The sequence below is a fragment of the Malus sylvestris genome, chromosome 16 (genome assembly GCF_916048215.2).
Source record: "Malus sylvestris chromosome 16, drMalSylv7.2, whole genome shotgun sequence".
NCBI lineage: Eukaryota > Viridiplantae > Streptophyta > Magnoliopsida > Rosales > Rosaceae > Malus > Malus sylvestris.
Genome location: NC_062275.1, coordinates 30080088 through 30102023, shown reverse-complemented (window position 1 = coordinate 30102023; position 21936 = coordinate 30080088). Strand labels below are relative to the sequence as shown.

At 38.0% G+C, this 21936-nt stretch overlaps 1 protein-coding gene and 1 long non-coding RNA gene across 5 annotated transcripts; both read left to right on the top strand.

Annotated features, from left to right (window-relative positions):
• The first annotated feature begins 3241 nt into the window (after positions 1–3241).
• On the top strand, positions 3242–16698 carry LOC126607154 (uncharacterized). 4 transcript variants are annotated; one of them, XM_050274629.1, is made up of 15 exons: positions 3242–3501; positions 3600–3639; positions 3843–4037; positions 4124–4260; positions 4361–4510; positions 4999–5100; positions 6116–6280; positions 6418–6528; positions 6934–7031; positions 7290–7413; positions 7552–7641; positions 14853–14897; positions 15133–15249; positions 15349–15453; positions 16212–16698. In XM_050274629.1, the coding sequence occupies exons 1-15, from the start codon at positions 3457–3459 to the stop codon at positions 16239–16241; spliced, it is 1554 nt and encodes a 517-aa protein (XP_050130586.1). In that variant the 5' UTR covers positions 3242–3456; the 3' UTR covers positions 16242–16698. The 4 variants fall into 4 exon arrangements, with proteins under 4 accessions (XP_050130586.1, XP_050130588.1, XP_050130587.1 ...); XM_050274630.1 differs by having other exon boundaries at positions 3244–3469; positions 15133–15453; XM_050274628.1 differs by having other exon boundaries at positions 3244–3501; positions 15133–15453.
• Positions 16699–19513: 2815 nt separating this feature from the next.
• Positions 19514–20489, top strand: LOC126607153 (uncharacterized). The gene is made up of 2 exons (XR_007617506.1): positions 19514–19853; positions 20123–20489. It is a non-coding gene; the product is annotated as an uncharacterized LOC126607153 (long non-coding RNA).
• The last annotated feature ends 1447 nt before the right edge of the window (positions 20490–21936 follow it).

Below are 21936 nucleotides of genomic sequence, written 5' to 3'. Positions count from 1 at the left end.
TTATGGCAAGGATTAATTAATATGTTAATTAATCAAACGAATAAGTTCGTTAAAGACCTCGGGATAGTTTTGGACCTTAAGGCCCAATGGGCTTCGAACGTCAAAGCCCATGGACTTAAGTTGTATGACAACTTAATGAATAAAGATTCACAAGGGCCCAAAAGCCCAAATCCCTTAAAGTGGCCGGCCATGTTAGAAGAATGGCTTTTTGGTTCTTTAGGTCACTTATTTGAAGGGACTATATATAAAGGACTTTATAGCCTAAATTCAAAAAGGGTTTTTTTGGAGAAAATTGGAGAGAGCATGTCTCTCCTTTTCTCTCTAAAGAGGCCGGCCCCCTTGGAGGGATTAGCTAGCAATCCCACTCTTCCAAGGTCACTCATTTCTACTTAAATCTAACCTTGGTGAAGATACTTAGAGGTTCTCTATTTTGGGAACTTGGAGAATCCTATTCTTCCATCCAAATCCATAGATTTAAGAAGCAAGGAATGAAGGCCCTCTCTTTGGGTGATTAGCCTTTGCTTATGCAAAGAGGAATCTACAAAGGTATAAATTTCAACTCACTTTGTTTTGAGTTGAGTCTTGGTTCACCAATCTACTAGGCTTTGAATTTCATGGTTAATGTTTTGTTTTTAAGTGCATGCAAGCATGATTCCGCCTTTTAATTGTTAATAGCATGCTATAGATGTTGCTTAAATGAACATGTTTTCACAAAATCATCCTTCAAGTGTGTGGTGCGGGAGGTGAACGATTACGTGAAGGCTAGGCCTTATCCTCGGGCGGAGCACAAACACCGAGGTGCAGGATAATGAGCATTAAATGCATAAAAACATAACCATACACACTAAAATCACTATCATTAACATGTACTTACCTAAAGCTTACCTGGGCATCCGCAGCGTCCTTTGGCATAACCACTTTAACGTCCCAACATTCTTAATCAGAACTAAACCAATGATAGACCAAAATAAAATCATGGTTAATCTCTACGCTATTAACCATCATAACTTCTTTCCTTAAAGAAATCCAGTACCATGTTAAATTTGGATTGTTTTATGGATGCATCTAACTGTCTTGTGAGACTGCCTACATACTCTCAAACGGGATCAAGCCATTCGTAGTTCAACTTAGTACTTCAAAGCATTCACAGTAATTATATGCTGATAATATGCATATAGATATACCATAAAGCAATCTAAAACTCAACCATACCATAGTATTTTAACATGGCATGAAATGCATAGAACAATTTAAAAGCATTTGTGGAATTATTAGTCATATCTATATATGATAAAAGGAAAAGACCCACTCACCTGAGGTCCACGCTACGACTCCCTATCACGAAAATCGAGACATCACAAACCATCATCGCCTATAACAATTATCAAATCACATCTCAAAGTTCTTATCGATAAAACACGTAACTTACATAAAACATATCCCCAAGGACGTTCTAGAATGATTTGGGACACATTGACCAAAAGTCAATCGTCGGCCAAAGATCGACGGTAGAGTCCACAACCCTACGTAACTCGATCCAGAAGATCCGCATGTCAGATTTCTGATCCGTAAGTTTTTAATATCCTCAAATATTACGTACTATAATGTATTAAAATTTAATGATGATCCCATGGTCGGATCGTCGGTTGCTGTAATAATCAAGTGGCGGACCTTAATGGAACTAAGTTCAAACGATGGAATTTCGTCAATCTAACTTCACAAGCGGAACCAAGGTATTCAAATTTATCCTAGGAAGGTCAAGGGACCCATCGGCCTATATGCTGCCGAAGGTGGCGGTTAGCCGCCTCGACTTGTTGGAAAATTCAACTATTTCTAAAAATTACCAAAATTCACAAAAATGAAGATCTCAAAGAGAGGAACAACTTTCATCCCTACCACGAAGTCCAAAAGTGGACAGAAGATAGTCAATTTTGCCCATAACGCCAACGGGTGCCTAAAGCATCCCGGCGTCAATTCGTCATCTACGGTGGTCCAACAGGGTCAAGGTTGGTTGGGATTTTCTCCTGGGATGATGGGTTACAAAGCCCAAGTGGTGGCATCGGCCATTGCTTTGCCTATTTGCCGGAAATTTGAAAATGGTGGCCTGAGCATTGAGAGAACCGTTGACTTTCGTGGTCTCAAACCGCCTCATACAGTGGTTAATCAAGGTGGTTCTTGGTTGGGTTTTGTAGAGGGGAATGAGAGCTTCAAGATGGTGGTGGTGGTGTTGAAAGACTCCATAGGAGTTGGCTAGAATCGGCCTTGGAAAATAGGAGGTCGAACTGAATTGGTGTGCACGGGTTGAAAGGGAAGAGGATGAGGTTCTTCTCTCTCCTTCTTGATTGGCTGATCCCTCTCTCTAATTTCTGATTGGTTCTCCTTCAAACATATTTAATTGGTTACTTAAACAAAATAGCTGATTAGTCCCCTTATTCTTGCTTAAAATCTGATTGGTTTCTTTCCCACAAGGTGGGAGTTCAATTTATTTATAGCTAAACTTTAAATAACTAATTTCAAACTTTCGTAAATACATCGTTATAATCCGGACTCGCAAATGGTTTTCGCCTATGCGTTCGTGGCAATGATTACTACGAAAATACTCCAAAAGAATGACTCATACATCTCTCTAAACAATGGCCAACGAAAGTCAAAATCCTTGCCTCTATGGCATTTTCGTCAATTCACGCTTTTAAAATTTATAAAACATAAAATTTGGGACGGGTTGTCACACTATCCTAATTTAATTTTATGAACATTTTAATCTAAAAATATTTAGATTCCGACAAATATTGAAAAATTATTGACCGACACCATAAAACTCATGAAACACTATGAAAAAATATGAAACACCTAAAAGAATTTTTTTTAATTATTTTAGTTGTTTGATTTAAATTTTGACCATTAGATACTTTTTTTTACAGTTGAATTTCATTAAATAAGATCTTAACGGTTGGATGCAATGAATTTATAAATATAAAACTTAAAAAAAATTATACATATATGATGGGCCAGCCCTACTAACTCAAGAAGAATCCTGAGCTAAATTTGGCCTATAAATGAGTTTTGAGTTTTAACTCACATTTGCCCTAAGGATTGAAGCAAATTAGGGTAAATTTAGAAACTAAAATTTGACTTTTAATCTAAGGATCGGAGTAGGTATGAGTGGCTTGTGTCTATTAATATTTCAAGAACAAAATCAAATTTGTAAAAAATAAAAAGTAACACAGAAAAGGGAGGTAACGTTTGTACCAGAAAGTCAATGTTAAAATGGCGGCTACTGACTGGCAATCCTCGTTTTTCGCATGCCTGTTGTAATTTCATCTCCTTCATTACAATCTCAGCATCCTCCTCGCCCTTCGATTCGATTCCGTTTTCCCCTACAAATTACAGTTCAAAGAGAAAACCCTAACCTCCGAATGCTGCTGCAGAGCTAAAACCCCTCTCTCTTCCCTTCCCATGGCCTGCCTTCGTAGGCTGCTTCCTCTCTGCTCTTCCATCAACGTATATATATATATATATATCTCTCTCTCTCTCTCTCTGTGCACATATTTTCGTACTGATAACTTCCAATCTTATTTGTTGTTTATGTTTTGTTGCAGAGGACGAGCTTCCCATCTTCTGGTTCTGGAGCTCTGCAAGGTTCTCTCTCGTCCTCTCTGATATATATATATATATATATATATATATATATATATATTTATACATGCAACAATGCTTATCTGATATTTTTACAGAATATCAATTGCATTGAAGTGCCTCAAAATTAAAATGTTTGTTGAAAATGTATATTGATCTTTACGGCTGTTGAAATTAATTTTTTGTTTCAATTCACTTGAATATAGGTTTTCGAAGCTATGGAGCAATTGCTTCCGAGAAAACTCCGTTGAAATTTGGAGATGGAGAGACTCGACCTGAAGCTGATACTTCAGTTCTTAATGATGAGATAGCACAGATTCGACGTGAATTTGATGCTGCGAAGCAGAGTTTCCTCAAGATTCCAGCCGCACTTAAAGCAATGCCTAAAATGAATCCGAAAGGTTTGACGGTGCACTCTTGTTACTCGGTTGAAGCTTCATTACTCATGTCAATTGTAATATTGATTAATGTCATGTGTTGAAATTAGGGATATATGTAAATAAAAACCTGAGATTGGACAATATTCAAGTTTATGGATTTGACTATGATTACACGCTGGTACATTATTCTGCCAATTTACAGAGCTTGATATATGATCTGGCAAAGGAGCATATGGTAAATGAGGTTAGTTTACTCCCATTGAGCAATGTCGATATAATATCATGGGGCTATGGTTTACACGTAAACTCTGTGTAATTAGATATGATCGTTTGTGATTTGTCAGTTTCGGTACCCTGAGGTTTGCATGGCATTTAAGTATGATTCGACTTTTCCCATTAGAGGATTGTATTATGATAAGCTAAAAGGGTGCCTATTGAAGCTGGATTTTTTTGGGTCAATTGAGCCAGATGGATGCTACTATGGTCGTCGTAAGGTACTTAAGAACTAAATATATGAACTTATATGTTCTGATTATGGTCTATTGCTTTCTAGAAATGAAAGTTTTTTTATGGAGGTATTTTCTTCATACTTGTGCCTAGGCCCTAGGTTATGAGCTACATTTTCGTTGGCTCCCACATATGGAAAAGGAAAAAGAACTCAGATATGAGAATTTTAATGATATTAACAGACAACAGTGGCTTTCACAATAAATCTGAATGAGTATCCAATGCTTAAGGCAAAGTACTTTTCTTCTGTCCAAATAGTACAATCGACTTCGTTGTCATGTTATATGAATCATGAATGATTGGACACTGGTTATGTTTATATATATAGTACAAATTAGAGTTTAGGCTTTTGTCCTTGTGAAAATTTGGCAAAATTATTATTTCATTGCTCCATGAACTTATATAGACTAATAGATTTCGATACTCATAATCTGTTTATAGATTTTTTTATTCTCTTTTTGGAAATGAAATTCAGCTTAGCAGGAAGGAAATTGAAGAAATATATGGCACACGACGTATTGGTCGTGATCAGGCCCGGGGACTTGTTGGGTTGATGGATTTCTTTTGCTTTAGCGAGGTTAGTTATGCAATTTTTTTTATAAGATTCATGCATGTATGGGCTGATATTAACATTCGTCCACTGAAACATTTTTACAAATAGACATCTCCTATATGCGTCTTCTGAAAGAAAAAAAATTTGGGGATTTGGCAAGTTTTGTGGGTAAACTGTATTAATATTAGTAATTTCTTTGGCCCATATAGGCAGACATTTGGTAAGACAGGTGAAAGGAGTTGAGTTAGGACAGGGAACTTATCACTTTATTCTTCCTTTCGGTATGAACACAGATTTTAGAAGTACAAATTTAGTGGACAAGCTGTCAGTCCCCATAAGGCGTGCAGAATCCTGAACCAAACCTGCCGATAAAACTGAAATATATTCATAACAGTTGAGTTAATCACAAAGAAGAATTAAGATACCACCATATTTCAATCTGCATGATAGAAAGAATGACATATCCCTAAATGCTTACAGAATTGAAGCCCACAATGATGGCCTATTGCATTCTGTCCTACATACCTCCAGTTCCTACCTCCCCATAATCTTGAAAATTTGTTCATTCCTTTCCATCTATAACACCCAGGCAATGGCGTCACACAACACTTCCACAATAGTTTTCTCTTTTACCCCTCCAAATGCAAAATACTTTTTCCACATGCATGTTATGCGCAATTCAGATATTTCCAGCAATACATTAGTTTCCAAAGCTGTGAAGAAATAAGTGGTCTATACTCTCATCTTCCTTTTTACAGATATTCCTTGTTTTGAAAACCGAGTCACGTTCTCCCAGTCGCTTGGTGTCTAAGGATTCATGCTTACCCACCCTTGGATTTGATATCAAGAGTTGAGACTGAAACACTAATCTATTCTCCACCCTTAATATCAAATCCAAGTTTGAGTGACCATCCATTCTTTGGTCACTAGTGACCAAGAGAAAATTCCTATTTGAAAACTATCATTCTTTTTAGCGGTTATCTGAATAATTTGTTTTCCTTCTAACCCATCGATGTTTGTTTCAATTGTTACTATGCAGGCATGCCTCATTTCAGATATCGTGCAATATTTTGTTGATGCTAAGCTGGAATTTGATGCTTGCTACATCTATCAAGATGTAAATCGTGCAATTCAGCATGTTCATCGCAGTGGCTTGGTTCATAGAGGAATTCTTTCTGACCCCCATAGATATCTAGTAAAAAATGTAAGCCATGCCACATTTTATGAGTATATTGTGGAAAGATGAGGTGTTCAACTCATGCTAATATTTCTGGCTGCATTTATGAGGGTAAAACCACTGTAGCATCTCTAAGTTTCTAGTTTGATCTTACTATTTCTTAGGGACAACTGTTACACTTTCTCAAGATGCTCAGGGAGAAGGGAAAGAAACTATTCTTGCTGACTAACTCTCCATATTACTTTGTGGATGGAGGAATGACCTTTATGTTGGAGGTTAGTCAACTAACTCAAAATTCTACCACTACCACTTGTAGCATCTTACCCTGTGATGAGTAATTACTAATTTATGATCTTGTACATATGCAGCCTTTCTATTTATTGAGGCGAATTTTGGAATGAACCGGATATGTGTAGATATTCCCTCTCATCATTGAACTATTATGAGATTGGGGATGTATTTATGTGTATCCAGTTAATTTGAAAATCTGTGTATGATGTCTATGAATAAAAATTAGATTTAGTGGTTGGTTCTGTAAAACGGGTGCTAACTAAGAGAGCTTGTGTGTGTGCATGCATGTGTCATGTGTGTCTGTCTAGGTTAGCTTGATCTTTTGGTTATCTGTAAGTTTGTGAGCTATCAATATTAAGTTTACTGAGTTGATTGTGACATGTTCTTAGGATTCTAAGGAATACAGAGACTCCTGGAGGGAACTTTTTGATGTTGTGATTGCTAAAGCCAATAAGCCAGATTTCTACACATCTGAGCATCCATTCCGGTTTGTATCTTCAACACTTTGTCTATCCCCATTTTATAAAGTTTAGCTTCAAAGACGTGGGATTCCTGTACCGTATGTTGTGCACCATGGAAATGCTAAATCTGTACCAAATACTTTCTTCACCCACTTTTGTTGTGATTTTATTTTCTTTGGTGTCCTTTTTACTTGAGTTTTAATATCTTAGTTACCCTAGAAAGAGCTAAGCTATCATCTTTTGTTGTTTTATCTTGCACCTTGTTTTCTGGAACTTCAATGCAGTTTCTATGACACGGAGAAGGATAATTTAGCTTTCAAGAAGGTGGATGAATTTCTTCCTAATAAAATATATTACCATGGATGCCTTAAATCCTTCCTTCATATTACCAAGTGGAAGGGACCAGAGGTACTTCTATTCATGTTTTTTTTTTCAAAGTTATTGCTTATAACTCATGATTTTGCATGTCATTATCTATTAGTATATCATGATAGATAACGTTCCAGTTTATTCTTCAAAAATTTAAACTAACGCCCCCTTTGATAGGTGATGTACTTTGGAGACCACCTATTTAGCGACCTTAGGGGGCCTGCAAAAGCTGGCTGGCGCACTGCTGCTATAATTCATGAGCTAGAAGTATGTCTTTTCTTATACAGTTATACTTATGACTGCTCTGTATATTCCAGGATACTTTTCTTATTTAAAAAGGTCCTCTATGGTTTCTTATTCTCTCTGGTGTGCTTAATAGCTGATACAAGGAACAATGCTTTAGAACTAATTTCGTTTACTTGTTACACTAGTGGATTGAAAAGATAACAAGAAAAACTAAGAAAACTTTACAGGTTCAAAAATTTCGAAATAGTGGCTCTAAATTGCTACAGATTAAATGATAGGTTAGGTGAGATGAATATAAATACTTTTTGAATTTTATTGGCTCATAACTGCTCAGGTTATCACTTATAGCTATATCCATAAATCAGACTTCCTTTTTGTTCCTGTAGAAGGAGAAACTTGATTATTTTCAGTTGAGCAGCTGGCCAACCTTTTCTCTCCACCCCTTCCCTACCCAATAATAAGAAAAATAAACAATGAACAGTTTTTCTTTAGTTTCATTTGGATATGTTTAGTCATGGAGTGGTTTACCAATTGCTAGCACAAGCTTCTGTTTAACAAAGGACAAAGAAGTTAGACCTTTTTTCTTTTCTATTACTTTGAATTTTGGAGGTACTGGTGTTCATTAACCAATACCATTCTAAGTGTTGTGAAATGCATTGTTTTAATTTCTGGCATGGATATAAGGTTTGTTGTTTGAGAGTCCGAGGCTAAGATTCAAAAGTGGGTGTAGTATATTTAGTATTTTTTAAACATGGGGATATTTCTGCATACAGAACTGATCGTTAATGCTTGTGTGTATGAGAGAGAGAGAGTTCACCATTTACTAAAAAAATCAAGAGTTCTAGACAAAGACAATAACTAGTGAGCATGTGGAATGGACGAGAATTAGAAGAGAATCAAAGTGAAGTCTGCTGAAGTCTGCCGCAAATCTGAGAGAGAGAGATGAGACAGAGAGAGGTGAGAGAGAGCGACCCAAAGCAAGGTCTTTGTTGGGAGATTGAGTTATACACACTTATCTGGAGATTTCAAGGTTAAACAAAAGGTTATTATTGTACAAGTGGAAGATGAATCCTTTGGTGAAAGGGTGAGATTAACAGAAAGGAACAGACTCAAGGGTTACCAGATTTCTTTTGACTTGGGTTGTGCTTCAAGGGTATTTGAGTATTTGCTTGAAGCACTGGTTTTATTCTGGAGTTTGTTAATGTTGTTGATGGAAACACCACTTTTAGAGTTAAAATCAGACAAACTCCCGGCAGCAAGAAGACTAAATTTCTGGTATCCCATTGTGGTGGACTTCAGAATTCTGAGTCTTCACGAAGGTTTGACAATTGTGATCAGAATTTGCAGAGGGTGATCAGACACATTTCTCCAGCAAGGCCAGCTAAAGATACAGTTCAACAGTCAGCCTGGACTGTTGAGACACGTGACGATTCTCGGATTGGGGAGTTTGGTATCAGTTGGGTTTTACCTGGGGATTGTTATTCTTTTATGGTAGAGAAACATAAATTATCAGTAAGGGGAAGAAAATCAAGTCTTATGGGGATGAATAGTTTCAGCTATTTAGGGTTGTTTATACCATATTTAGGGCCTCATATTTAGACCTCGTATAAATACTTGGGGGACTTAAATGTAATTATGTAATAAAGGAAGGGGCAAATATATAATTAGGGAGGAGCCCTTATTCTATAAAAGGGCCTCCTCACCCTCACAAACCCTAAGTCTCTCCTTTCTAGAGCAAAGCTCTCACACTCTCCCTCACAAATACTCTCAGATAAATATAATCAGTGTGGACGTAGCTCAAACTTTGGGGTGAACCACAATACATCTTGTGTTATTTACATTTCTTGCAGATTCACGGTCGAATTTACGTTGTTCCAAGACCTCCAGTTTTGTGCATCAAAATTTGGCGCCGTCTGTGGGAATCGACACGAAAAGCTATGTCGGTTCTCTTTCATTTTTTCATCTCACCACCGTGAGACCTCACCACAATATCCACCGTGAATCTGCAAAATCCAAGAAAGCAAACACAGTGACTGAAAACTCTATCTCTCTCTCTCATTATTTCTCTCTTTCTTTCTTGTCTCTGCATTTTAATCCTTCTACTTTTCTCCTCCTTCACTCCATACATCATTTTTTCGATTTTCTGCAAACACAGATGGCAGATAAAGACTCGGATATTTGCCCCCACAAGTTCCCTTCTGCTTCTCAGGTATTGGAAAAGCTTAGAGAGCCATGGGGATGACGACTCCACCAGCGCATTCATGGTGGTGAAAGTCCTCCAGCGAATCGCTCTGAGCGGGAGCATTGTCATTATGTCCGTACACCAGCCGAGTTACCGGATCCTTGGACTCCTGGACCGGTTACTCTTCCTGACCCGGGGTCAAACACTGCTCTGAGATCTAGCTTACCGGACTGTCCACGCCGTAGATAATTAGATCAGAAGCGAATCAGATCAACGGTGGGGATGGCGCCGAGAACTCGTCGGAAAACAATCGGAGCTGGCTCTCAAGGCGTTGATGCTGGTCCACCACCTCTTGAACGACGGCGACCCGGTGCTCGGTGACGAGATCGTGTACGCGACTCGGAGGGGGACCCACCTCCTAAACCTATCGGACTCCCCTGCAACTTCATGGGCACTAAGCCGGCCGAAGTAGTTTTCTGCCATGAGAGTACGCCTGAGGATCCATAAGAAAATGGTGGGTTCATATAGGGGTGGGTTCGGTTTAAATCGGTTCGGTTTTTTGCCAAAACCGAAACCAAACCGAAATTTCGGTTCGGTTCAATTTTTTTTCGGTTTTTTTTTGTTCGGTTTTTTTTTGGTTCGGTTTTTTCCAGTTCGGTTTCGGTTTTTTGTTTTTATTTTTTTTCAAAAAATGAAAAACATTGAAATTTTAACATATCCAACACAATCATAACATAAACATTCTAACTAGAATCAAAGACAATGAAAATAAACATTTAAAGTTGAACTAAAATCATCAATCAAGTCTTCCAAAGTCCAAACTAACAACCTCACAACACAAAAATCACACAAAAATTGTACAAATGACTTAGAAAAGTCAAATTGTATGATGTTGTTCAAAGATCAGTGTTTGCTTGTAACTGCATGTTGACAACTTGATTAGTAAAGGTAATGCGTGGGTGGATTTATTTAGTGTGTGTTGGATTCTTTTCCATCACAAATTACCCAAGTAATCTACCCGAAATAAATGTTTATGGATTATGTTACATGTTATATGAGAGTAGATTTGGAAAAGAAAGCTGGCGCAGAAGTAGACAGTGCTATGGAGATGGATGTAGGTACTTCGGGAAGAGGTTTGGTTCCGGAACCTTATATGGAGGAGAAATAATAGGTTAGGGTTTAGAGTTTTTATAGGCCTTTTTTTTAATATTTTGAGCTTAAAGTTTGGCAACACATTGGGTTTAGCACATTTTAACTTACAAATTGGGTTTAGAAAATAATACCCAAAACAAATAATTAAATAAAAAGATTAATTTAATTAATTCGGTTCGGTTCGGTTTGGTTCAGTTTCTAGATCACTAAAACCGAACCGAACCAAAAGAATTCGGTTCGGTTCGGTTTTTTCAATTCAGTTTGATTTTTTGTTCGGTTTGGTTTTTTCGGTTTCGGTTCGGTTTGATTTTCGTTTTTTTTCGGTTTTCGGTTTTTTGAACTCACCCCTAGGTTCAGAGCTCGGCATGGATCATGTCCAGAAAACCCATTTTTGTTCAGAGCTTGGTTGATTCAGATGGTGATGGCCGAATTATCAAAAACGAAGCCACAAAGTTCTTCGCCATGCCGAAGCTTTCTCGAGAAGAACTCAAGCAGGTTTGGGCTATTGCCGACATGAAACGACAGGGATTTTTAGGGCTTTCAACTCTCTGTTTTCCCCTTCTCTACAATTTCTCCTCGTTTCTCCCAAGAAGTCTTCAAGGAGGGGAAATGACGGTGACAGCTGACACCGATGCTACTCAACAGTGACCAGATCTTCTCGAAACCACCCAAGTTTCCATCTTTATTAGCAATTTAATTTGTTGGGTCGGATTAAATTGCTCCCAAGGACAAGAAGAAGAAGTTGCAGAAGCAAAAATGATGGAGATGAAGGAGGAAGAATCTCATAAAATGGCGGTTTTCAAAGGCAGAGAAATATTCGGGTCAAATATTTTGCACATGGTTCTGGCTCTGGGTATTTGGCTGGGTATAATCCAATTCAACGCGGCTCTGGTTCTCTTCACATTCTTCCTTCCATTTTCCAAGACCTTTCTTCCAACGGTTTTTTGCTCCTCTTACCTGACATACCACCAAATATCTGTACACTCCCACCACCTGAAACGCAATCCCAGATCTGAACAGAGAAATTTTCATCCAGAAAATTAAAAACCCATTTATGTGAAGGGACAAGGGAGGCCCCGACTCAATCGCGTGGGTGGTTCAGCTCTCTAATCTCCATTTCAGCGTCCACCATCTCGACAGAGCTCTCAACCCATTCTCTGCAAGAGCACATGGGAAAGAAAAAGCAAAGCAGAAAAGATGCAGAGGAAAGGCAAAAGCAATCAAGTGAGCTGCGGGAAACAAAAGCAAAAGTAAGAAAAGGAAAAAGAAAAAGGAAGAGGAAGGAGATCAGGATAAAGAAAAAGAAAAAGATCATGATGTTGGTAAGAGAATATTTCAAAAAGCAGAAAGAGAGCAGAAAGAGAAAGCAAAAGAGAAAGCAAAAGCAAGGAATAAACACCCCACCAGAATGATGTAATTTATTTTCTTTATCTTTCGGAAACATATGTATAAACCTCATTAGAGGGTAATATGTATAAACCCCATCAGAGGGTATAAAAAAAAACAAAAAGGGCAAAGCCCAAAATAAATGGGCTGGCATATTGTGGAGAGCGAAGGTCCATAAGCCAATAGCACCAACCAGGTCATCAAAAGTACGCCCAGTACTCCCCAATTATTCGGCAACCCGCCGCTATTACCACCAACCAGGTGACCAAAAGTACGCCCAGTACTCCAAAATTATTCGGCAACCGGCCGCTATTGCCACCAACCAAGTGACGAGATGTACAACCCGTACTCTAATTTGGCAACTAGTCATTCATGCCACCGACCAGGTGATCAAAAGTACGCATAGTATTCCAAATTATACATGAGCATTACTCATGTCATTCATATATAAACATTCATGAGCATCACTCATGACAATCATACATAGACATTCATGACCATTATTCATGTCAACATTTATGAGCATCACTCATGTCAACATTCATGAGCATCACTCATGACAACATCCATGAGCATCACTCATGTCAATCAACATAAACATTCATGAGCATCACTCATGACAATCAGCTTCAAAAGTTTCATTTACAGAGCTTTAGCTTCAAAAGCTTCATTTACAGAGCTCTAACTTCAAAGCTTCACTTGCAAAGCTTCACCTACAAAGCTTCAGTGCAGGGTATACAAATACCACCTCTGAACAACAGCCACTTCGGCCCATACATGGATTCAATTTGAAGTCTCCAGCCAACAGACTCTATTGACCGAAGACTTGGGGAACTACATTATGTACCATATATTGGGCCTCAACTGGGCCTCATGAAAAATACTTGGGGGACTTAGCCCATTATTTATGTATTAAGGACCGAGCCCTTATTCTATAAAAGGGACTCCCTCACTTTCATTAAAGAGCACCCATTATTTATGTACTGAGGAGCGAGCCCTTATTTTATAAAAGGGCCCCCCTCATCACCATTAGAGAGCATCGCCGCCAGTTGAGCAACCGCCTCACCGCAAGCATCACTCCTAGCCCATCATTTATGTATTGAGGAGCGACCCCTTATTCTATAAAAGGGACTCCCTCATCACCATTAGAGAGCATCGCCGCCTACTGAGCAACCGCCTTGCCGCGAGCATCAACTCTAGCCCATTACTTATGTATTGAGGAGCGAGCCCTTGTTCTATAAAAGGGACCCCCTTACCACCATTAGAGAGCATCAACTCTAGCCCATCATTCATGTATTGAGGAGCGAGCCCTTATTCTATCTATAAAAGGGAATCCCTCACCTTCAAACACCGCAAGCCGAGCCAACCAAGGCAACATAAGCCACGAGCCGAGCAGCCTCGCAACGTGTGCTACTTCTAGTTGAGCGTCATTTCAGATTAAGCACTGCCTCATATCGAGCATCAGTTCAAGACAGCATCTAGCTACTTCGGCCCACACATGGACTGAATTTCAAGTCTCCAGCCAAAAGACTCTTTTGACTGAAGACTTGGGGGACTACTGTTTATACCATATTTAGGGCCTCGTATTTAGACCTCATATAAATACTCGGAGGACTTAAATGTAATTATATAATAAAGGAATGGGCAAATATGTAATTAGGGGAGGAGCCCTTATTCTATAAAAGGGCCTCCTCACCCTCTCAAACCCTAAGTCTCTCCTCTCTAGAGCAAAGCTCTCACACTCTCTCCCTCACAATTACTCTCATATAAATATAATCAGTGTGGACGTAGCCCAAACCTTGGGGTGAACCACGATACATCTTGTGTTATTTACATTTCTTGCATATTCATGGTCGGATTTATGTTGTTCCAAGACCTCCGGTTTTGTGCATCAACAAGGGTCATTTGGATGGAAAGAAACAAGCTTATTTTTTAGGACTACGAAGTCAGTAGAAGGGAGAATCTTTGGGATAAAGTTCGGTTATGGTCATCTCTGTGGGCATCGGTTACTACATAATTTAGAGATTTGCCTTTTTCAAAAATTTAATAGCCGGCCCCACTTAGTGGGAAAAGACTTTGTTGTTGTTGTTTGTCTGTTTCAGAAATTTGGCGTAATTAGAATGCTGCTATTAGTTAGTTTTGTGTTGTTTTCAGAGTTTCCAAGTGTCATGGTGATGTTTCTAATTATCCTGTTTTGTTTGTGCTTTTGCGGACTTCTTGTCCGCTCTTGTATTTTTATTGTTTCTTTGCAATGAAAATTTGTTTCTTCTTCAAAATCAGACCTGATTGTTAATAGACTTCGGTTCAATTAAAAGGGAAATTTTTTATACTTATGGGTGTTGTTTCTTAATTACTTGATTCAAACTTTACATCTAATTTAGTCAATTTTTCATGTATCCATGTCAATGGGCAAAAAGGATCATGCGAATTCCTTTGTTTTTGGACATTTCAATTTGAAAGTTTGAACCATTTTGTGGATTGTTTTTCCATTGATATGTTCTGTTTTTTGCAGGATGAAATACTTATTCAAAACAAGGATACTTACCGCTTGGAACAGGTATTTTCTGATGATCTTTCTCATTTTGTTTTTTTTTTTTTTTTGTTTTTCGTTGGTGTTGCTATTTTTATTTCTTGATGTTTGTACACCCAACTACTTTGGATTGACAACACGCAGTGCTCACATATAGTGATCAAATGTACATTACCTTATCCTCTAAGCTCATAAGAAGGGTTCCGTCAATTCAAAGTTGTCAGGTAATTTTCATGCTTCTGAAACTTCTTTCTGGGCACAGGCAAAATTTCATATAGTACAAGAATTGCTTGGTAGATTGCACGCTACTGTTGCTTTTACTCAGAAGAGGGAAGCTTACACGTCACTGTTGGAGGAGTTAAATGAATGGAGGCAGGAGGCAAGTCACAAGATGAAAAGAATGTTTAATAGGTCCTTTGGGGCCACATTTCTTACGGATAAAGGTCAGGAATCTGCTTTTGCCTATCACATTCATCAGTATGCAGATGTCTATACCAGTAAGCCAGAGAATTTTTTGCTCTATCCACCTGAAGCATGGCTCCATGTGCCCTTCGATATTAAGATTATGCCACATCATGTGAAGGTATGCCTGACACTAAATTTTCAAATAATACTGGATTAAAAAATGTAAACTGTAGTATCTGTTAAAAAACCACACTCCTCGGTGAGATGCCTCCAGAGATTAACTGAGTAGATAGAGTTTCAGAAAACTTCCCATTCATTTCTGTTGTAGCACAATCAGCCACTATAGTTTTTTCAAATTTTGATATAATAGAAAAGAAAGATGGGTCAGACCCAGAAATTCCATATTATGCTGGATTGATATATATCATAGATGCGATAAAATTTGAATCACTGTACAAGTATTTTTACGGCAAATGCTTGTTCAACTTTCATATTTTATAACCCACCATTTGCTCATGTTTCCACTCTATTTGTGGTCTCCTTTTTCAAGTTTCAAACCAAATTTTGTAGAAAATCAATTCTTAGTAATGTGCTTGCCTACTGCTGGGAGCTCATCTGGACTTTGTCGGTGTATATCAAATACGTTCTCACATTAAACACCTAAACTTAATATAACAGCAGGGGGGTGGTGGGAGATTAACGTAATCTGGCTAATTTCTCAACATATAAAACACATCTTTTCTTTGTAGATTTTGATATTCTTCTCTTCATTTCAATAAGATTGGATATTTTGGATATCTTTTGTTGATTCCTTGAGCCAATCCTTTCTTCATATGTAGAGGCTAGATTTCACCATTGAGACTAACTATTAGATTTGAAACTCTTGAGATATCTGTGCTCTGTTTTCTGAAAGTTGTGATAATATTCTCCTTTCAGGTTCCATCAAGCTTGTTCAAAAATGAATGAATATGATCCCTTGGCAGCATCAAGGATGGGTTATCATGCAGATTCGTGTTCTTTGTAAGCGTATCAAGCTGCAGGTTCTTTCATTCTTTGAATTGCATACTGAACCCACAAAATTAGTCACTGGAACACGGGAAAAAAAGCAAAAACCACGGAAATTTTAACTGAATGGAAACTATAGCCTGATTTAACTTGAAGGGCAAATGTTCTCATCAGAGAAATTCTTCATTGGTGAATAACATTAACTCAAGAAATTTGTTTTAACTTTAGATACAAGATTTATAGACCATGTATAGTTGATTATTATACACGATGAAGATGATTCCTTTCTAACAACAATTTAGGAGGCATTATAATTTGCAGTGTTGTATTTTATTTCATCAAACGCATATTAAGCCTGGTAACTGCATGAGCTACAAGATTATTTAACTTTTGTTAATCAGAAGTGTTCTAGGATTCATATAGCCGACCTCACTTAGATTTGGTGGTGGTGGTGGTGGTGTTGTTAATCAGAAGCGTTATTTTTCATTTTGGGGTTATCCTAATCAGTTATATTTGTCAAATCTGGCCTAGCGGGGAAAGTTTCCACGCAGTTTCTCCTGGCATGAAATTGAAGGGCCCTGATGCTTGACATTCCTTTCATCAGCGGACCACAAGTTTCTGTCCCCACTCCAATTTGGATCCCACATACACTTATATGTGCTCTCTATCGAAATGATGGGTTGCGTTGCGTGCCCCATATTACAACGCAGCCAATCTTTTGGTACGTGTTCCCTTTCCAAACATAACAATGTCACTTTGACATTTTGTCTTCTTTTTCTTCATTTTTCAAGTCACAGATTTCGAACTAAACTCAAACAAACGAATGGTAAGTTCTATATTTGACTATTATAATGCTGACTCGCTTTGATTTACCTGTAAAAACCAATCACCATCCCGATTTCATGACTTCCTTGATTCCAATTCATCGTATTGCCGCATGATATGATTGTAATGAGTGATTAGCTTAATCACTTAATGTGGGATTAATCAGGACCTAATAGGTGATTAGTTAAGGTTGTTAGGAATTGCTAGCGGGCAGAAAATGTATACTCGAGTTTTATAAGTGCTCTTACAGTTAGTGGGAATGCAACACGCATTTTAGTAAAAAAATAATATTCCGGAATTGGGAGCTCAGCTCCATCTTCTTCTTCCTTCCTCTCATCCCTCATCTATGATCTTGCTTAGGCGTGGGTTCAAAAAATCGAAAACAAAAAAAAAGGAGACTGAACACCAAATCGAAACCGAAAAACAAAACAAAAAACTGAATCGAAAAAGGAAAAACCGAACCAAACCGAACTTTATTGGTTCGGTTTCGGTTTTAGAGGTTTGGAAACCGAATCAAACCAAATCCCTTTACACCTTATGAATTTATGCCCATGATGTTTCTTTGTGAAACTTTGTTACCAAGTTTGAAATTAAGCTTAAGGCCCTTTCAAGAAACATACTTGGTTCAATTAGGAAGGATATTCCATTGGTTGTAGAGGAAAGTTTTGGATAACTTTGGAATTTTGAAGAGTTTCTTTATTTGTTTGTTTTTAGAATGGATACGGTGATCATTTTCTTTGTAATTAAGATTGTTGATAAAATAAAATTGTATATATACAATTACCTTCCCAATTTCTCCATTTTTTTACTATTAGTCTGCCAATCCAAACCTGTTTTCTAAATTCCATATTAAAAAAGACCAAGTTTTATTAAATAAAAAAAATCAAAACCGAATCGAACAAGAAAAAAAACCTGAACAAAAAACCAAGAGAAAATCGAACCGAACCGAATGAAATCGAACCCACCTTGATCTTGCTGCTACTTAAGGTTGAATTAGGAATTGGATCTTGGATTCTATCATTGGTATCATCCTTTGATTCCCGATTTCCCTTCATGTATGCCTCGCCACACAACCACGACTCGTTTCACAGGCATGGACGGTCATCTTGCTACGCTCGAATCTTCCATAGAAATGGTTCCTCAGTTTCGGCGTGAGCTCAATTGTAAGGGGGGATGGAGTTTCTCGTCGGAGTTGGTTCCTCCAACGGATGATCCAAATCCACATAATACTGGTCATCAGCATCCTAAGACTCTGAAATGGCTCCAATCAAGATCTAGGTTGCGAGATCTGTGATCCTGGAGTTCAACCAAATCGTCTTCAATGGCAGCACAAATTGGATTTCCCTCATTTCTTTGATGGTGATGAGCCTGTGGCATGGATATATAAAGCGGGGCAGTACTTTTCATATTATAACACACAAGATTACCAGAAAGTGCTCACGGTTTCTTTTCATTTGGAGCATGAAGCCTTGCAGTGGTTTCGATAGAGTGATTGTTTGCAGAGCTCGCCTACTTGGAGGAATTCACCAAAGCTTTCTGTCAGGAGTTTGGGCTTTTTATGTTTGAAGATAGCACTAAGGCTTTGTTCAAACTACGCCCACCGTGCACAGTAAATTAATCATGGAATTTCACAAGCCAATAGATCTTCTGATGTTGGACCAATTTTACTTGAGAGTTGTTTTTTGGTAGGTTTGAAGCATGATTTGAAGTATGATGTGAAATTATTGAAATCCTCTACCGTCCATGATGCTATAGCTATAGCTATGCAAATAGATGCTAAGCTTAGAGCAAGTCCACCGGACACTTCATTGCCCAACACCCTGTCCAAAAATCAGCCTAGCACCTTATCAATCTGCTCCAACCCGCAAAACAGCCTGGCACCCAGCCCAAGCCAGGCAGCAAACCAGCCCATTTTGAATAGACCCAGAGGCCGGCCTATTTGGCTGGCGCGTGCAGCACACTCGTGATTGGACGTGAGTAGGAGACAAGGGTGTAGGCGGCGGGGCCCGCTTGTCAGCCCACTTGTGTTCACCCGAATTCGAGCTACGTGGTCCTCCTCAGTGCCGTTGGATTTCCAATGGCTAATTTTTGTAAACCGTTGGATTTCTAATGTTAAAAAAATTTAAATTTGACTTTTAAAATGCATCGTCCGATTACAGATCAACGGTCCACGTTTTTTCATAAAAAAATTAAAATAAAAATAATAAAAAAAGGCCCAACGGTCAGAAATATGACCGTTGGCCACGTGGCAACTCCTTGGCTCTTGGATTTGAATATTTTCAAATCCAACGGTCCAGATTAATTAACTATATTAAAATTTATTAAAAATTATGAAAAAATACAGAAAAATTTTAAAAAAAAAAGTTATTTTTTTCTATAAATATCTAACCCACATCTTCCACCTTACACCACACTTCAATATTTTCTACACTTTCTATACTATCTACATTTCAATATTTTCTACACTTTAAGAGAGAAAATGTCTTCGTGGAAGCTCATCGAAGATGTTACATTGTGTGAATGTTGGGTTCACACTACCATGACCCGATTACGGGTAATGAGATGGATAAGCGAGAAATGTAGAGTAAAATTACGAAAGCGTTTTGTGATGTACATGGAAAAGACGCCAAAACTAGTCAAGGTCTTCAAGGTCATTGGAAAAAACTCAACGCATCCTTTACTTGTTGGAAAAACGCCATCTCTCATGCTTCTGGTAACTTGCGTAGTGGAGCAAGTTTAGCGGATCAGGTGACAATATTTTTATTTATTTATATGCATTCCACCCACATCAATAATTTATTTAATTTCGTATGTAATTTTTATGTTATTTCTTATGTAATTTTTATATGCATTCCACCCGCATCAAAATTTTAATTTATTTAATTATGTAATTTTAATTTAATTTCTTATGTCATTTTTATGTAATTTATATGCATTCCACCCGCATCAAGATTTTAATTTATGTATTTGTGCTACACCCGCATATTTTAACACTATCTTATCCCACATTTTTATAGACACTACAAGCTCAAGCATTCTACAATTCAAAGAACCAGAACAAATCATTCAACAAATGGAAATGTTGGGAAATTGTCAAAGATTGCCCTAAATACAAAATTGTGGCAACCGGTCCAAAAGTTGTCATGCATGGCATGGGTCTACATAGTTCGCCAAAACTAGACACAGCCGAACAAGAAGCCAAGACATTTGACAAGGAAGGGACGCCTAAACAAGTGTCCGAGACCCAACCGACTCGTTAGTGAAGGGAAATAATGAGATTTATGTGGGATTTCTAGTGACTAGCATGCATATACAATTCAAAATTTATATACATAAGCAACGGAAGCATAATATCACATAATATCAAATCTATAGTCATGCAAATCCCCTTCAAGAAGCATAGGTTTATATAAGATGCATCAAAACATTTTATTGAAGAACAAAGTGTAGGAGTAGATTTATACCTCTTGATATAGACTTGAGACCAAGGATAGACCACCTCCACCAAGCCCTTTATTGTTGGAACTCCTTGAGCCTAGCCTCCCTCCTTGCTTCCTCCACTTTGCTATAATGAGTGCTCCTTGGTTCTCCTTTAGTCTCCAAGATTGAAGACCTCTAAAGATCCACACCCACTAGTGTAGTGAGATGGATGGAGGAATAACCAAAGGGGAGAAAAGATGATTAGCTAAATCTCCCTTATGGTGGCCGGCCTTGTGTGGTTTTAGAGAGAGATGTTTTCTTCCTTTTGTGAAAAACAACACACAAAACCCTAATGAAACCTTTCACTATAAAGTTCCTTTTATAACACAAAGAAACAAGTCAACAACTTGACTTTCTTTCTCTCCCTTTCCCTTTATTTGGCCGGCCCCTTTAGTGTTGTTTGGGCTTTGGGCTTTTATCATTTCAAGTCATCCTATGCTTAAATAAAAGCCCAATGGGTTTGGGCTTAATGGGCCCATATTAACCCGAACTTTTCTTTAAGTCCCAAAACGATCTTTTATCGCTTTTATGATTTTTTTAGACTTTCTAATTAATCACAACACTTAATTAATCCAATTAATTATTTCCATCATCCAATAGTTGTCTCACTACAAGAGTGTATCGGTGTACAATCATTTTAGGTTCTAATTAGCAAGGCAGTAAGGTGATTGGCACCAATCCAATTGATTATATTTAATCCAATCACTTAGTGAATTAAAACTTACTTTTAATTCTCCTTCTTCTTTGACGACTACTTATTTAGTCATCTAGAAGAACTCACAAGCCATGAGTGACATCTAACCATATATCATGGCTACCCAAGCTAATGTAGAATTTGTTCGGAGAACCTATTCAGTTGGAATTACAATGTAATTCGATCCTTCTCTAATACAATACTCTCAATCACATTATTAGGGTATGGCTATATTATGTCAAACCCCTAATGTGATTATTCCATGTTATATGATTCAATTGAGTCGTATAGGAACGCTTTCCTTTATTACGCTCAATACTTCGGCCGAAGATTCCCGAATCATATCTTAGAGTATTCTTCCTCTCATAACGAGGATTAGAGATCCCTTGTTGCGCATTTACTTGCCTCTATGGCTAAGTGGCTTAACCCCAACTATGTCGTGGACACCCGCGAATGGAGTGACTTTGACATAATCAAAGATCAAGGACCTAACCACAAGACAACTATGATGCCTCAGGTCAAAGGACTACTTACATTATTCCAACCATTAGAGTTACTTGCTTGACATGTGAGTAGACCTCCATGCAAGTACTCTCGTTCGATTGTGTTCAGTGAACTCATTCCCTTAATGAGCGCCTACATACCTGTCTTAGTGTC

What these genes read in the sequence shown, in the direction of transcription:
- LOC126607154 (XM_050274628.1), top strand. Translation starts at nt 3,457, where the DNA reads ATGGCCTGCCTTCGTAGGCTGCTTCCTCTCTGCTCTTCCATCAAC. An exon ending in GCCTAAAATGAATCCGAAAG is followed by an intron (nt 4,038 to 4,123) that starts GTTTGACGGTGC and finishes TGTTGAAATTAG; the next exon opens with GGATATATGTAAATAAAAAC. An exon ending in GAATGACCTTTATGTTGGAG is followed by an intron (nt 6,529 to 6,933) that starts GTTAGTCAACTA and finishes ACATGTTCTTAG; the next exon opens with GATTCTAAGGAATACAGAGA.